This window comes from Tetrao urogallus, assembly GCF_951394365.1.
Source record: "Tetrao urogallus genome assembly, chromosome: 24".
In the NCBI taxonomy this organism is placed as follows: domain Eukaryota; kingdom Metazoa; phylum Chordata; class Aves; order Galliformes; family Phasianidae; genus Tetrao; species Tetrao urogallus.
The window spans coordinates 1,960,402-1,978,032 of NC_136837.1; the positions used below are offsets into that span (position 1 = coordinate 1,960,402).

The 17,631-nt window shown below is 54.0% G+C and overlaps 1 protein-coding gene across 1 annotated transcript; it reads right to left on the reverse strand.

Annotated features, from left to right (window-relative positions):
* Positions 1–7,825: 7,825 nt before the first annotated feature.
* TAFA3 (TAFA chemokine like family member 3) lies at positions 7,826–13,268 on the reverse strand (the record flags this gene model as incomplete). Its single annotated transcript, XM_079546450.1, has 4 exons — positions 7,826–7,837; positions 8,406–8,530; positions 9,108–9,257; positions 13,154–13,268. The coding sequence occupies 4 exons, from the start codon at positions 13,266–13,268 to the stop codon at positions 7,826–7,828; spliced, it is 402 nt and encodes a 133-aa protein (XP_079402576.1).
* Positions 13,269–17,631: the final 4,363 nt, after the last annotated feature.

Genomic DNA, 17,631 nt, shown 5'->3' on the forward strand with positions numbered 1-17,631 from the left:
AAGGAAAAGGAAAAGGGAAAGGGAGAGGAAGGGAAAGGGAAAGGGAAGGGGAAGAGGAAAGAGAAGGAGAGTGATGAGAAGGAGAAGAAGGAGAAGGAGAAGGAGAAGGAGAAGGAGAAGGAGAAGGAGAAGGAGAAGGAGAAGGAGAAGGAGAAGGAGAAGGAGAAGGAGAAGGAGAAGGAGAAGGAGAAGGAGAAGGAGAAGGAGAAGGAGAAGGAGAAGGAGAAGGAGAAGGAGAAGGAGAAGAGAAAGAAGACGGGGAAAGGAAAGGGAAGGGGAAGGGGAAGAGGGAGGGGAAAGGGAAGGGAAAGAAAGGCAGTGAGGCACCTCAAATATGTGCAGTCCTCTCCCCTCAGCCACTCTAAGGGCAGATCAAAATGGAGCTGGAACCAAACCACACATCCTGTCTGTTTTTCTGCTGTGGTTCAGATTAGGATGCAATACAGAAATACATTTTTAGTCCCTGGATGTGACAGTGCATGCGCGTAAACGACAATTAAAATGTGCAGCCCAACTGCATAAGTCCACCAGCAACAGAATGACTGCAGCTGGAGGGGAAAACGAAAAGGAACTGCAGCTCATTTGCATTCTCTCAGTGTAATTTTGCTCAGGCTACAGTTGTTCTGAATGCAATGTAACTCCCAAGCAGTGCTGTGCCATCCCAGGGCTGTGCTGTGCTGCTCGGGATGGAGATGGGCACAGCGCAGTGCTGGCAGTGCTCGTGGCAGCGGTGCTCCCATGGCTTCCAATAAATGAATTTAATTACCAGCATTAACATAATTGCTAACCAGCTCATGCAGCCCTGCCTGCAGCGTTCTCCTGCCTGTGACCCCTGTGATGTCAATCCTGGAAATTCCCAGCAACATTCGTGGTGGTTTTATTCTGACACAAACTCTGGAACACGAGCTGCGCTCCCCAAGAACATAAAGGCGTTTTAGATTAAAGTCACAAGCACTTTGTTCTGCTTGCTTTGCTTTCCTGATCTCAAATCACCAGAAGCATCCTTCCCTCTCCCTGCTGCCCCCCAGCTTTGCTCCCCACAGCCATTGGGCAGAGCACAGTGCTGGAAATCAGCCTGACAGAGCCCCCTCTGCCCCAGGGACCCAGCAAATCCCTTTTAATCCTTTTCTTAAACTCTTTCTTACAAGTGCTTACAGCAGAGTTTATCTTTCAGCTTTGGGTCTAATTTTGGTTTCCAGATGAGTTTTTGTTTCACAATGACACCACAGCTGTGCTTATTATTTCCAAACAGGGGAGGGGAGCTCAGAGCCCACACCTGCCGCAGCCTCTCCTGCGTGCTTTGCTCAGAGCCCACAGCCTGGGGTGTGGGGATGGAAGCAGAGATGGCAGCGGGGATGGAAACAGGGCTGGGAGCTGGGATGGTAATGGGGCTGGGAGCTGGGATGGCATCAGGGATGGCAGTGGGGATGGGGATGGGGCTGGGAGCTGGGATGGCATCAGGGATGGCAGTGGGGATGGGGATGGGGCTGGGAGCTGGGATGGCATCAGGGATGGTTGGGTCTGGGAGCTGGGAGCTGGGATGGCAGCAGGGCTGGCAGCTCGATGGCACTGCCGGGGCATTGATACAGAGACCAACAGACACAAATAAATCACTCCTTTCTTTTAAGGCAGGGGCTCAATTGCTGCTACAAGTGATTAGATTGTTCTGCTGCCAACGTCTCCTTACATCCATACAAGAGGTGGCTTTGGGGCGGCTGCAGGTTACATAAAGGCACAGCCTGACTCACACCAATTAATCCCCACATCAGCAGCACCGTTCGGTTCTTTTCCTGCCTCTTCCACACGAGGTTCTCTCATCAGCTCAGCCTGTTCCCATAGAAACTGAGCAGCATCACCACCGAGTCTCAGCACCTCTGTTTTTAGGAGTTATCACTCGGGCTCATTTCTGCCTAGGTGAGCATCCTTAGCTGAAGCCCTGCTGCTACCAGTGCTTGGGGTTCACGGAGCAGTGCCCAGAGCAGCAGCAGCATGGAGATGTGCATTCTGTTGAGCACCAGATCCTCATGTCCCCATGGCAGCCCTGGCACACCGCTGGGTTCAGGTGGCAGCATCATTTCCCCCTCTGCTGATCCTTCACGGCTGCAAAGAGCTCCAGCAGCAGCAGATCATCAACCCAAAGCCTTTTTCCCTCTTATTTCCCCCCTTGTTTTTCCATCAGGCCTCTAATGTCAATGTTTGCTGGCACCTCTCCCACTCTGCTGGTGGTGCAGCTCTGTGCAGGCTGTGCTCTCGGGGAAGTTCTTTAAAAGTCTCCTTGATGTATTCAAATCATCTCCCATGTATTCATTGGATTTGCTGGGTTTTGCAGGAGTGAAACTCCTGCCCATATGGCTCTGCTGATGCAACTAGTTGATTAGATTTTACATTTCCATGTGTGATTTATGGTAAATTGCCCACAGACTCATTAAAACTCCGCATCTTTAAAAATGCCCCCAATACTCCTCCATGCATTTTATACAGGACAAAAACAGAGTGGTTCTGTAATCCAGAGGGAGTCCTGCTGATAAGAACACACCGCAGTTACAGCAGTTTCGATGTGAGATACAGAAAACGTTTCCCTCACTGTGACTTTAAAATCCCCCTAAAATGCATTGCAAGGAATCCATCAGCGCCAGCTCAACGCACGAGAACTGCTTTAATAAATCTGAATAGATGTGTCAGGCCCTAAGTGAACTGCACATCAAATAAAACCCAATTCTCCTCTGGATGCATTGACTGTCATCAGGAAGCTGTACCTGTTGCTGTTTCAGAGCAGGGGCCGATCAGCCCAGCATGCTCAGCACTGCCCCTCACCCATCTCATGTTTTCTTTAGCCCCACTAAGCAGCTTGAGACAGACATCCCATAAGTATATCTTCTGTATCTTCTCCCCAAAAGCTGTTTTCTAAGCATGGGTTTGATGTGCAATGAGCTGTTCAGATATCTGATTTATAGGGCATATGAAGTTTCTGACCGAAAGAAATATGATGGATCTCTCAGGTGTCTCTCTGATTTATTGGCCGTAGGGCAATTTATAAGTCATGTCAGTAACTTCATCAGTAACACAATTAATTCTGAAGTTACCCCTGAGTTATCCCAGCTCGGTGTCACTGACGAAGACGTGATGTGCTGAGTTATGGGTTGGCTCTGAACTATGACTGACTTTGGAATAAGTCACAGAGCTGAGCCGTCAGTCAGGTGATGGATGGATGTGGGCACACAGCGGCACGTTGCCACATCAGATGCCCCGTGCTGTGCTCTGACTGCTGGGATGTCCACCTGGTGTGCTCTTTTGGGAGAGCAGGCACTGATTCACCCAGCTGGACACACAGATCACAGCCTCAGTGCTGATTTAAGGCTGCACTGGGGAGCAGCATGCAGCCGGCAGCGCTGCGGGGCTGCTGGGCGCTGGCATGTATCAGGGCCATTAATTAAGATGTCATTTACAGCCCCGCTGAGTGACCCTGATTAAACTGTGTGATGGCAAACACTAATAAGAGAGATGATATCCCTGCAGGTGGGGAGTGCAGTGCATTGAGCTCCTGGTGAGGAGCTTCCCTGGGTCACAGGGGCAGCAGCATCCCTACCTGCTGCCTGCAGCCCTGCTGTCACTGCTGCTGTCACTGCCATTGCAGAGGGGCATGGAGCAGTGCTGTGTGTTTTCTCACTGTGCACAACTCACAGCTCTTGCTGTGTATTCCTGGGAGGTGAGGAAGACGTCATGGGAGATGCGTTTACATCTGTAAACTGCAATCCGATCTCTCCAAACACAAATACAGATGAACGGAGGAGGAAAGCTGACTCCAAGTCCCACGGCTCCTCCCGACATCACAGCAGGAAGGTTTCTGCTCCCCTTTCTCTCCCTGCTCCTGCTGCTGCCAGGACACGGTAGGGCTGGGTGAGCTCCAGAGAATCCTGCTCTGGAATCGACCACTGCTTTCAGTTTGTTTCCTTACTGTGAATCCATTACCAGCCTCACCAAAGCTCTCCTTACCTGCACACGGCCAACAGCTGCGTGCTGCAGACAGGGGCTCCAGTGCTCAACCCAGAGCTCTTTAGAAGAAAATGTAGAACTACTGAACGAATCCCAGGCCAATCCCAAGCAAATGCCATCAGTTCCTACTCAGCACCACTGCTGCTCACCGCTCAGCACCTCGCAGCCCCTCCTGACAGCAGCCTCGGGGCACTGCTCCAACTGCACATCCGTCACAGAAATTGAGCAGCGATTCATCAAAGCCAGGGCTGTGCTCAATAACCACCAGGAGATGAGTAAGTAATTACTCCATAATGCATCCCCGCCTTCCCACTTCTCAGGCTGCCCGACCTCGGCTGCACAGCCCCAATGCTGTGGGTCACTGTGGGCCACAGTGTGAGCTCAGCCTTCCCCTGGGTCAGAACTGTGCTGCGATGTCAGCACTCACAGGATGGCCCGGGTTGGAAGAGACCTGAAGGATCATGAATCTCCAACCCCCTGCCACAGGCAGGGCCACCAACCTCCACGTTTCATAGCAGCCCAGGCTGCCCAGGCTGCACACCCCGTCCCCTCAGAACTCATCACTCACACTGCCAATGTGCTCCAACTTCTCCCTTCATGTTCTTGACACAATGCTCCCTCCTGCAATCTGAGAATAACCATCCGTGCAAGGAAAAAAGTCCCCCTGCAAGACTGCGCCGCTACTCCTCGAAAGGCCTGAAAGTGATAATTTGATTAATTAAATGGTCAGATCTACAGCCCCAAGGGGCCTTTCAACTCAGAATCAATCACTTTACATCTATTACTCAACGCCGAATTCACTGAACTGTTGAAGTCACTGCAAACTGCGTTAGCGATATTAAATAATTAGTAAGATTAATGCTATATAGCCTGGGCAGAATCCAGATTGATTAGTGCTAATTATCTTCTGCCCATTTAAATAATTTATTCCTGTTTTCCCATTTTGGAAGAGCGGGCAGCACCCCATCCCTGCGCTCAGGGCTGGAAGGGACAGTGCCTATTTGACCCATTAACTAACTACAGAATTTCTCAGTAATCCCCAACAGATGAGCATCAAAGAGGAGACCTATGGTCCAGGATAATCCCTTTATCATGAAGTAATGCTACAGAAATCAAATACCGGCAGTAAGTCGGGAGATTAACGACAAGCTGGGAAAGGCACAAATTAAATTGCAATCTCCCTCATTGCTTTGCACAATGCCAACAGTGCCAGCAGGAAAACAAGGTTAGAAATCACTTTATAAAAATGAAAATCTCTTTTAATCCCTGATTTGGTCGGTAAATAGCGCGTGCAGAGCGGGCTGTGCCCCATCCCCACCGCCTTCAACTGCGAGATGGGCAGAGAGGAAAGCAAAGGAAAGGGTCGGCAGGGCTGGAGCAGTGGGTGGCACCCCGCTTCTGCTTTTATAGCTCAGAAACACCCAAGTGAATAACTGATTCCCTTCCTTAGAACATCCCCACAAATGCACGCTTCATAAAACACCAGGCTGCGTGATCCTGCAGCGCTGCTTTGCTGCCTGGAACAAACATGGGGCAGCAGCTTTGGCCGCGACCCCCAGCTCAGCTCCTCATGCACGGCCCAGCCGTCCCGCTGCTCCTGCCCCAGTGATGCTCCGTGTTCCTAAATGGGGCACTGCAGCTGCACGGTGCACCTTCCCCTTGTGGCTTCTGGAAGAACAAACCTTTTCCTTGCTCATCGTCAAAGCAGCGCTAAACCAAACGGGCTGACAGGAGCAAACCGAGTGACAGCAGCAGGGCGAAGGTGGCAGGGGTTACTTCTCTTATCCTGCTACAGGGGAAAGAAATCCAATTAAGCCTGAAAGGCAGAAATTTAAAGCCGCTAAACCAAAAATGTCCCTCCTGCTCTAACCCGGGCTGCGGCGCTCATCACCGTGAGGGATCACAGCAGGAGGGCGTGCAGCAGTGGGAGGAGCAAAACTCAGGGATCAGAGCCAGGCTGGGGCAGAGCAGCGCCCACCGGGATGGGTTTCCCCCATCCGAGCTGCAGGCGATGCCCGGTGGGGCAGCCCACCCTGCAGTGCCACCCGGCTGCGCTCTGCGCCGGCAGCATCGCCCCGAGCAGCTCAGCCCTGCTGACAGGTAATGCTGATTTATACCACGGAAATAAATGAGTCTGCTCTGCAATTTCACCTAATTTTGTCTCCCATTTCAATTTTCCATCTCTCAGCGTAACGCCGGATGGTTAATTATGTTTCCATCTTACTTCTCAGATAATACACCCCCTCGTACCGCACGTCGTCGCTTCTCAAAGAGTCTCATTTTACCTTTCATTTCACCACCTAGCACAGCTCTAAATTTAATCAGCTCGTAATTTTTGGATATTTTATCCATTAGGCCTTTGTTATTGTGAAGTAAAATGGAATCCTTGTCTTTTAATTCGCTCTCTAATAATTCTCCACCAAACCTTAATACAAAGGGTTTTTTTTTTTTCTCTCTTCCCTCCTCCCCCAAAGACTAATTGAACGAGGTGTAATTACAATACCCAGGAGATGACATGGAAGCATCTGAACTGTGACAGCCCCCAGGGGCTGTGCCTTTTGAAGGGACCATGCCCAGTGGGGATGGGGCCACATTGCAGCTCCTGGACCCCCCCTGAGAGCAGGAGGTGCAGCATCACTGCCAGGAGGAGCCAATGGCCCCCCTGTGGATCCTCCCATGGAGGAGGCAAGCAATGCAGGGAATCAGTGCTCAGCACACAGGCACACAGAGGGGATATTTGCTCCCCCAAACCATGGTGTGTCCTGTATGCAAACCTCTGCTGGACAACGGGATGCAGACCACAACCTGAGGGATCCTCTGCTTGCCCTTGAAGTGTAAATCAGCCTTCCCTGAATTAAAACCCCCGCTCTCCTTCAGAACACCTCCCATTAAAGGAACTGATGGAAAGCCCAAATCCTGCATGCTTCAAACCACAAAGGACTCAACAAATCAGCAAAGCAATTTCATGTGTAGGGGAACCGATGCAGAAATGTCTCTCCCTGTGGTCCGATGGCACTAAAAATCAGTTGTGAGCATCGGAGCCTGTGAGGGTCCCTCAGCCCCATCACCAGCACTGCCCCTCAGCTTCGCAATGAAGAGATCTTCTGCAGAGATTAAATTGGATTTAATATTTCACAGTCTGCTATGTACATCAGTCTGCAGCAGCATTGCATACCCCAGAACGGGAGCACCTCCACGCCGGGTCCGTGGGCCCCCACCTCCCCTCCAGCTGCAGAGAGGGGACAGAGCACATTTGGGGGCACGGTGCCTGTTTCCTTAATGCCACATTCAGCCCAGGGCTGCAGAGCCTGCACGTGTCCAGCACTGGAATCCTCCTCTTTATTCTGAAATTCGATGCAAACACGAGCTGCAATGTGGTGCCTGGGACTGGCTCTGCAGGAACAGGCATTAAACTCGCCGCCTCGTTAATGCAATTACACAGGAAGGAAGAACCAACAGTGTGCTCTGTGGAAATGTTTTGCCATCTCCGGAGCCCGAGGAGGTGTTGGACCGCCCCGGTACCGCCACTGCGGGCAGCGCTGAGCTGGGTCTGCTTCCAGGTCAGGGAGAGGGAGGCAGCAAGGCTATCTGTGCAACTCCCACAGCACTGACCTTCGCTGTTTTAGCTGGGAATAAAGCTCTGCTGTCTGTCTGTCTCCATAACTGTCAACAATCGGAGCATTTTATTTCAGAGGATGGGAAAACGAGCCCGTTTCTTGGCTGCAGGGTGCATCACGGGGCTGTGGAGCTGTGAGGCATTGCAGCAGTGCTGGCACCATCCCATCCCACCCAGCACTGCGATGTCATCAGGGTTGACTCCAGGCTGCAGGAGCTACCGGGTGACCTGCAGGAGAGGAGATGATGAGCACCCAGCAGATGCAGACATAACCTGCTCCTTGCATCCCGCAGGGCGGTTGTTCCAGGGTTATTTGTGACCTCCCTCTGGGGTCTGTCTGCACTGGGAGGCTGAGGGCTCAGTTGGGGGTAGGGAACCAAGTAATGCACACCAAGAGCTAAAGGTAGGGACGGGTGCCCAGAGCAAAGAGACCTTCTCAGACATCCACACACACACTTGAGCAGGAAAGTCCTTTTGGTGATCCGAAATAATGGCAATAATGAAAAAGAAAAAATCCCCCCCCAGCATTTCTTTAATACAATAATTTTACGGCAGGGGATGCGGGGTGAGAAGAGCTCCAGCACAAGGAATAATTACCCTCGACTGCATGAACAATGATTGCAAAATTATGCAACTGATTAACCGTGACATATATGTAATTACTAATGTGTTTGATAAAATTTTAATTACACCTTGTTCTTTGGGGCGTTCAGCAAGCCATGAAAATAACAATCATGCGGTGCTCTGCCACTGGTGGCCCCAGGTGGGGGGTGGAGGGGGCTCGGGGCTGACGTACCTTGGTGGTCTTCACTTTGTTGCCACTGCTGCAACTCCAGCCTGAGAGGTCGGGCAGCACCTTGCACTCCTCCCCAGCGAGGCAGGGCTCCATCTGGCACCACCACTTCTGCAGCACGATGGAGGCTGGGGGAGAGCAGCCGTTCAGTGAGAGGAAGGGACCCGCTGCTCCCAGTGCCCCCAAAGCATCCCATCGCCTATCATTGCCCCCATCATCAGCCCCATCCCTGTAGGGCAGGGGAGGCATCTCTGCTCTGGGCCCCATTGCTGACGGAGAGCAACTGTTCTGTGCTGCCCAGCTTTGTGAGTAACCAACGCCAACGGTGTGGATAATTAGAGGGGGCTTCCTTATCCTTGGGAAGGACGGCACAAAAGCTGTGTGAGACAGCTTGAGAATTAACCTGGGTATTTCCTGGCACTGTGCACAAATGCACTGCAGGATGAGAATCAATAATGCACCGGCAGAGGCTCCCAGCTGCTCCTGGTGGCCCTATGGTAATGGCATGTGACGTCAATCGATGAAATATATATAGGCTGAGCTGTGCTTTGTGCTCCTAAGTGCACCGGTGATGGCACTGCGTGGCCGGAGTCACGTCCCTGCCCCGGCTGCAGGCACACAGGGACCAATGCTGGGAAGCTCTGGGGTGGGGGCAGTGACCACAGGGCATCCCCAGCACAGCTCCCCTGCCCCACAGATACTCACCATCCACACAGGAGGGGGCTGCCCGTGTGGTGCCTGCCACCTGCCCTGGGAAACAGGAGCACTTCACAGTCTGGGAGCGCTCCTCTATCTTGTTCTTATTGCAGCACCTGTGTGCTGCGATGACCTCGCAGGTGCCGGGCTCCACGTGTGCTGCAGGAGAGAAGGAGCTGTGTGATGTGGGGACAGAAGGAAGCTCAGCACGGGCCCCATCCAACCTGGCCTTGAACACCTCCAGGGATGCACGGGGCATCCACAGCTCTCTGGGCAGCTGTTCCAGCACCTCACCACTCTCGTAGCAAAGAATTTCCCCCTGACATCCAACCTCAATCTTCCCTCCCTCAATTTCAAACCATTTCCCCTTGTCCTGCTGTTATCAACCCTTTCCAAGAGTTGATTCCCCTCCTGTTTGTAGGCTCCCTTTAGGTACTGCAGGCTGCAATGAGGTCACCTCGCAGCCTTCTTTTCTCCAGGCTGAACAAGCCCAGCTCCCTCAGCCTGTCCTTGTAGGGAGGTGCTGCAGCCCCCTGATCATCTCTGTGGCTCCTCTGGACCCTCTCCAACAGCTCCCTGTCTTTCTTGTACTGGGGGCTCCAGACCTGGACACAGCACTGCAGGTGGGGCCTCACAAGAACAGAGCAGAGGGGGACGATCACCTCCCTGTCCCTGCTGGCCACCCCTCTGCTGATGGGAAGCACTGGTCCTGCTCCAGACCCCCCGGCATCCAGCCCTGAAAGCTCTCACATCCATCACTGAGCACAATGAACAGCTTTTGCCACAGCAAAGCCAAGAGCCTTGCAGAAACAAATGAGCACAATAGCTAACCAGAGCTGATAATGAGAGGTGTGCTTTGCTGCAGGAGGGGATGTTGCATCGTTCTGCCTTCAGCTCCCAGCACAGCAGCACCATCCTGGCCCCCAGCCCTGCAGTGCAATGCAGTGCTCCCACTGCACCGTCCTCGGGATGGAGGAGGGAGAGCCAGGAGAGTGCTCCCAGCCTGCAGAAACATCACAGTGAGCAGCAAGAACCCCGGCTGCTCTGCTGCTCCCTCTCCCAGTGCCATTAAAATATTAAGGCAGAAAGAAAACTGATGTGCTGGCTTATCACCTCTGGGATCTGGGTTCAGAAGCTGGTTAGCATCGCAAATCAATGCATTTCACTGGGTAACGGCCCACGCAGGCACAATACAAATTAGCCAAACAGGGCTGGATAGACTTGATTCCCATGACCTGAGCACCACTGATCCCTGCAGGTCCCGTTCAATGAGCACCAGAGGAGCGGGCACGGAGCTGTGTGTTGGCATCACTGCCTTGCTGGGTATGGGCTGCAGTCATGCAGCTGCTGGGCAGAGAGGGGAGAGGGGAAGAAAGGAGCTGCGTTCCTGTGACGCGCACACAGATCCGTGCATGGGAAAGGCAGCTTGTGCCATTACTTGCTGTTATTTATTGTTATTTCACGGTCATTTTCTTTTAATGAACCATCGCTTTCATTTCTGCCCATAATAATTACACAATTACCTATCCTGGAAGTATTTTGTAATAGCATCTCTGGCCATAAATTTAATCCTTCCTTTTAAACGCCATCATAATTCAGTTTTAATGACAGCCTCCACTGTTTCTGTATGCAGAAATTAAACACTTTGGTGAAAGGGAAAAGGAAAGCATCATTACAGGACAAACGTGACCACGACTCGCTTTGCTTTTATGGGATTTTCACAGGACAAGCAAGGATCCCGGGGTTTGGTTGGCTGTAAGAGGGCACCTGGGGGGCACACAGAGCCCCAGGGTAGCTGCAGCAAGCTGGAGGAGAGCAGAGAGTGAGCACAGCAAACCCTGCAAGCCTGGGATAGCTGCAGCACTGCTGGCACACAGCTGCCTCCAGCAGAGCCCTTTTAAGAAACTCTTATCTGATGGAACCATAAAGGCGCCATGAAAGCACGAGGCTTTTGAATCCTGTGGGTAAAAAAATAAAGCAAAAATACCATCCTACTCTGGCTGACCTTTAAGCGAGTGGCAGAACGGGGCCGCTGATGGCACAACCTGAAACGACAGCTCTGTCCTGAGGAGGAGCAGGCAATGCCCTGTGTGCTCAGCCTAAGATCTCCGTGCACTGAAGTGCAGTGTAACCACAGGCAATGCCAACACCTGCAGCACTGACCAGGGCAGGAGGGCAGGGGGGACCACGCTGCCCACCCAGCAACAGCCCCACTGCTACCACGGCTTGAATAATTCACGTCTTAAAATCACTACTGCCTCGGGTGCATGCATTATTTAAAAGGGGTTTGGAGAGAAGTGCTTCTGTTTTTATTGCTCGTTATCACTGCGCGCCGGCTGGAGCTTTTTAGTAGCTTGTCATATCAGAACTCAGCTCATCCCGTCCCTCTCTGCAGCACAGAGGAAGCACCTCTGTACGAGTGCATGCACACAGCTGCTCACCCAGCTCCCAGCACCTGATGCTCACGAGCAAGAAAAACAAATCCAGGGATTGCGTTGAGAACTGCTGATAATGTGCTGCTGTGGAAACCCCCACTGCTGGCAGTGTGTCCTGCTCAGCTGGCCAGGTCTCCCTCCTGTGCCCACTCAGCTGAGAGGTGGCTGTGGGTGATGGCAGAGATGGCACTGTGGCTCTCACGTTTATCAGAAGGTGCTGGGGCTCCATCCAGAGCTGCTCACATAGCAAGGTGCACGTGGGTCATTCTGCACTGAGGAGTCTCTTTCTCCATCCCCAGATGACTCCATCTCTGCACGGGGTCCATGTGGCTGCTTAAATCCAACTGCACACACCAGGATGCACTGCTCTGCTTTGACATCAGCATTCTCCAGGTGTGAAGTGAACACGAGCAATTGGACTGTACTCCAAAGCCAGATGTTAAAATGCATTGTGTTCCTGGAAGGCCAACAAAGGATCTGCACGTTCCTTCCTTTCATGAAATTCCCGAGTTCACAGGTCATGAAATCCTGTGCTGTGTTGTCACAATTGCACCCTTCCTCCTGCAGTTTTTCATTGGTAGGTGACTGAAAGCAGTGCACAGGCAAAAGCACGGCATGTGTCTGTCCCTCTGTGTATGCCATCTGTCAGCAGCAGAGGTGCAGCAATCCCAGCCCACACCTCCCTCTCATTTCGGTGTGCAGCAGCATAACTGCAGGCTTTCCAGGGGAAAATGTCATCGCCACTGAGAACACAACCTTATAAAAGGGCATTCCCAGCATAACCTTTACTAAAAGATGCCCTCAATGAAGCAAAAGCACGGGGCAGACAAGTGGAAAATGAATGCTACGAACCGCCACAAAACAGGGAAAGCAAGAAACAGTGCAAGCAGCAAAACTCCTACAGCAACCATAAAGGATGTGCTGCAAGAAACCTCGACAACACAGAGACACAGAGCAGGGTTGGACTTCTCAACGTGTGCTCCCATTATGCCCTCTTTGCTGTGGATCAGCATTTGCCTGAATAAGAAGCACAGCTCTGGTCCTCTGTGAGTAAATCTTTGCAAGTGAGAACCTCCAGCTCTGCCTGTGAGCATAGGAACGTATCAGTGCTTCTTGCATACAGAGTCAGAGTTGTGCATGTAACTCCCAACCCCACACACATGCGTGGGGCACCTTCCACAACTCACTGAGTCACAGCTGTGTCACCTCAGGGCCTGGCCATGCCTCGGGGCAGTGGTTTTGGCTTTGCTTGGAGCCAGAGCAGATCCCAGCAGCCAGGGCCATCCTTGAGGTGGTAGAGGAGGAGTTCCTTCCCCTGCACCCTCCAGGTTGGAAGGGGAAGCAGGTAGCCCTGAGTAGCTGGCTGATAGAGCCCCTCGGGAAGATACTCTTCAGTTTTAAGCAATGAGGATTGGGATTACAGGATTAGAAGTGCTTTAACTGCCAGGGAAAAACAGAAATAGGACGGGGTTAGGTGTGGGGTCAGGCTGTCGCACGGTATTTTCAGATTAACCCTTGGCTGCCTGCTGTCTTTGAGAGCCCCGAGGCACTGAGTGCATCCAGGTCACACCGTGCCATGAGCCCCTGGTGGCGCAGGGACATGAAGCATCACTTCCCTACCTGAATGGCTTCTGTGGTGGGTGGAGGCCAGCGTCAGTCTTCCCCATAGTGTGGTAAGGCAGAGAGTGAGCACTAAAACCCATCTGCTCAAGCTTTGTACGTCCCTTTCACTCATTCTGCCAAGAACGAGAAGAGAGAAGCACAGATGGAGAGGGGCTGGGGGTGTCCCAAGCACGCAGCCATGGGGTCAAGCCTTCCCCCAGGGCAGTGGGGGCACGGTGGGGATGCACCCGCCTCCCCTGGGCTTCATCTGCAGCAGGACAGCAAGAAACCACAGCAGCAAAGAGGAGCACAGTTTACCTCTTACCGGGGCTTCCCGCTAACAGCCGTGCATCCGCCAAGCACAGGTGTTGGGAGCTTCACACACAGCAGACATCAGAGCATCTGAAAGGGGAGACAGACAGCCCCGTGGGCATGCTGCTGGCAGAGCAAACCACGAGCAATCCATTGCCAGGTGTTTCCAAGTGCAGTTATGCGCTCTCCCATCACCTCCTCGGGGGTGAGGCCAGCCCCGTGCCCACTGGGGTCTGGTGAGCAAATCCACACAGCGCTTCAGTACCAGCCTGTAAATTACTGATGGAGGTCAGGGATGAGCAGGAACGACACCAGGGCTCTCACCTGCACCCCACAGTGCTGCCCAGCACAGTGCTGGAAGGAGAGAGCTCCAACGTCCAGCAGTCCTCTAAATGAGGATCCTGCTCTGGGCCAGGCTGGGGCAGCGAAAGGTGCTCATCTCACGGTGTGCCAGCACAGAAAACACTGACATTTTTAACAATAAACAAGGTGATGTGAGGAGGTAAAGGGCACTACTTGCTCTGAAACATTCCAAAATGAATCGGGCTGCTTCAAACTGACATTTCAGAACAGAAAGCGTTGCGTTCCAAAATGTTGATGGAAAGCGATGCTTTCCGTTTTGATTTTCTGAGCTGGGGGGAAAAAAATCCAACAGAAAATGTCACCAAAAATGTTGATATTCTCCCAGAGGAAAACGATCTCAACACGAATGTGTTTTATGCTAGAAAACAATTCAGAGGCACAAAGATATTCCCTATGGGTACGGCAGGACAGCAATGCATGCAGTGGGACTGCGTGGATGCGCAGGTGATGCTGCCCCATTGCTGGATCTGTCCCTGCAGATCCTGTGCCCACAGCCTGGTGCCTGGAACTGCTCTGCAAGGGGACTGCACAGGCTGGCAGACATGCACGATGCTCACACACAAAGTCCCCCTAGGATAGAAAAACACAGCTTTGCAGAAATTGCTATTTTGACAGTTGCCAGCCTCCAACACCGTGAGACACCAACTGCAGATGTTCAGTCTGACAAAGTTTCTCATCCTGGGATGTCACTGTGAAATGAAGAGTGAGTGATGTGGCGGCACATCAAAGCACTTCATTTTGATGGAAAATATCGGTGTTTTCTGTTCTCTTCCGTTTGGGATTTGGTTATATTTTCTGTTAAAGTTCTGTTAGCTGCTTTCTGCCCACCCAGGACCTGCGGGGCTCGACCTTCTCTGCAGGCAGCTCTCAGCACAGCCACGGTGCCAGAAGTGAGCGTGGCTCTCCTGCACGCCACGTTGCTGCTCTCCCAGCCCTTTGCACAACAATTTTAATTCTTTAGCACATTTGTTAACCCCAGCATGGAGCTGTGCAGGACAAAGCATGGGTGGACTTAGCAGCAGTCCCTCACATGCAGCCTCGGGGACCTCAACACTGATGCAGAAGGTAAGAAGTCCCAGATGTGAACCTGGAGGTTCCTCCTGCACTTGCAGAGGTGGTCCTGCAGCCAGGGATGCTGGAGCACAGCCCGGTGCTCACAGTGCTAATGAGGAGTTCTGTTGTGCCAAATGATGCGCCGAGCTCTGGAAGTCGGGAGTGCTCCTTGCAAAGGTCCTCATGAGCTGAATAATTACAGCCAGCAAAATTCTACCCAAAAAAAAGAAACAAAGAGACAGGGGAGGCTGGATGTGAACTGGCTGTCTGTGCTAATGAACGCTCCAATGCAGCTCCAGCATCACCAACCTTTGTGCACACCTGGCCCAAGAGATGTGCCATTTGTTTGAAAGCTATTTTAGCACTCCTGCTATTTTAGCACAGCCTGGAACTGCGCCGTTTTTGCTGAATGTAAGAAGAGAGTGTTCTGGTTCCCCAGGGCTCTGCAGTGGTGGGCAGCCCCATGCCCAGCCCCAGAGTGGGGAGGAGACCCCAGAAGAGCCCAGCAGGCACAGAAACCTCTCTGTGATCACTGCAGATGTTACACTGCCTATTGGAGGAGCAATTTGATTTTAAAGCTTCCCTGAAGCACCAAGTCAGGCATCTCAGCACGGAGCACAACGGCAGCACTCTTTGTATGCACAATTTTGGGTTCATGCTGGCCAGGAGCTGGCTACACCCCAGCTCCCTGAGCAGCACTGATGATGCTTAATTAAAGGCAAGGCTGGGGAGTCATAGCTATGAGGCTGCAGCTGCAGAGCTAGGGATGCACACAAGGAGTTGCTGTGCACACCTGGATGGACACCATCAGGAGCTCTGTGCAGCAACTCCCACCCTGCATGTCCTGAGCTGCACCACTGCTCTCCAGAGCCAAACTGCAGAGCTCCGGGCTGAGCTGAGCCCTCTCATACCCTTCAGTTTAGCTCCAGCTCTGAGTGCACTTGCAGCACTGCAGCTCATTACGTCCCACAGCCCCAGCACAGAGGGCAGCACAAGGCATGAGCTCGGCAACCTGGCAGGGGGCACAGGAACACAGAGTGCTGCTTCCCATAGAAGTGTTCTCTCCTGTGTGCTGGTTGTTTTTCAGCTCCTTCCTCACTCCTTCTGTGTCTGCAGCTTTCTTTTCCCAGCTCAATTGTCCAGGAGAGTTTTTAACTTGAATTCAGCCCAAGCACGGCCCTGACTGCTGCCCCCTCATCTCGGTGAATCCCACCTTCCTGCTGCTGCTGGCATGCTGAAGGTCAGCATCGACCTCACCCTCCCCATGTGCCAGGAAAACAGCCACATACCAGGGGTGTGAGACCCAACCACGCTCAGCAGAAGCCAAGGGAGCCTCGGCACCACCGTGGAGGCAGCTCGAGGTCTCCAGGAGATGCCACATTCTCCCGCGTGGGCTCTCCCCGTAGTGCAGAGAGCATCTCGCAGAGCACGGGCACCCTGCGTGCCCACGGGCTCCCCCAGCCCCGGCGGCCCCAAGCCCCGCACCGCACGGACGGGAAGGGACTAACAGCAGCAGGGCACTGCCGCTGCCTTCGGGGCCGCTTGGCTCGAGCGGATGGCAGCGCATCAGACTGCACGCTGCGCACCGGGCCCCGTGTGGGTCACCGGCACCGACCCGGGACACCGCGCACCGAGACCCGCTGCCCGCAAAGGAAGCGCTTCTCACGCCCCGCCGGAGTTCCCCGGTTCCCCCGCAGCGCTCCCCGCACGGACAAGCCGGGCACAGCGGCTCCGCCACCGGCCCCCGCGACGGCCCCGACCCCGACGGCACCGCAACTCCGCCGCGCTCGGCTTCGTCCCGAGGTCCGCTCCCGTCCCGCCCCAACTTCGCAGCCGGCCGGGCCGGACCGCAGGTACCTGCCGGTGCCGTCCGTGCGGGCCGGGGCCGCCGCTGCCCATGGCCGCCGTCCGTGCGCTCCGCAGGATCAGCGCCTGCTCCGCGGCCCCCTGCGGCCGTGGGCCGGCTGGCATCGCCGGGCGGCGGCGCCGGCAGCGCTGGGCTCGGTCCGCTCCTCTCGGCGGGGCTGGGCGGCGGCGGGGGCGGCGGGGCGCGGAGCCGGGCGGCCCCGGTGCCCGCGCCGGCGCGAAGGGGCGCAGCGCCGCCTGCCGCCGCCTCCCCGGTACCGGCGGAGCGCTCCCGGCCGCCCCCCGGGCTCAGCCCCGGCTGCGCGCCCCGATGGCCCCGCGCGGCTCTGCGGGAACGGCGCGGCCCCGTCCCAGTTATCCCCGCTGCTCATCACCGGGGCCGTTAGGAGTGGTCAGTCAGAGAGCGAATTGATCTCCCCGACGTATCCCCCTTCCTCCCCCCCACAAAAGAAGAACAAAGCCAAACCCGTGGGACGGCCCCGGGGTTGCCCTACAGAGCGCTGGGCTGCGCCGTGCAGCCGCTCGGAACAAATCGCAGCCCCTGAGCGCCTCCGCAGCACCGCATCTGGTCCAACACCGCAAGCTTTTTTTCCTAGGAAAGGCTGCAGGACAGCATCCTCACCGGGGAGCGTTTCTTTCTTCCGCATGGACCCATCGCACGAGCTCAGGCGCATCCTTCTATAATCTCGGTTTGATTTATAGCATCTCCAGTTCGGACCAGTGACAGCCCAGCACAGAGGCGCTGCCCGGCCCCACTGCGTCCCATCAGCTCCAGGGGCAGTGGGGATCCGGGCATCTTCCCTGAGCCGAGAGGAGCCCTGCAACCAGGGGACGACTCCTGGCCTTAAACCCTTCATAAGAATACATTCCCTCTGCTATTTCACTAAGCTGAACTTTCTTGT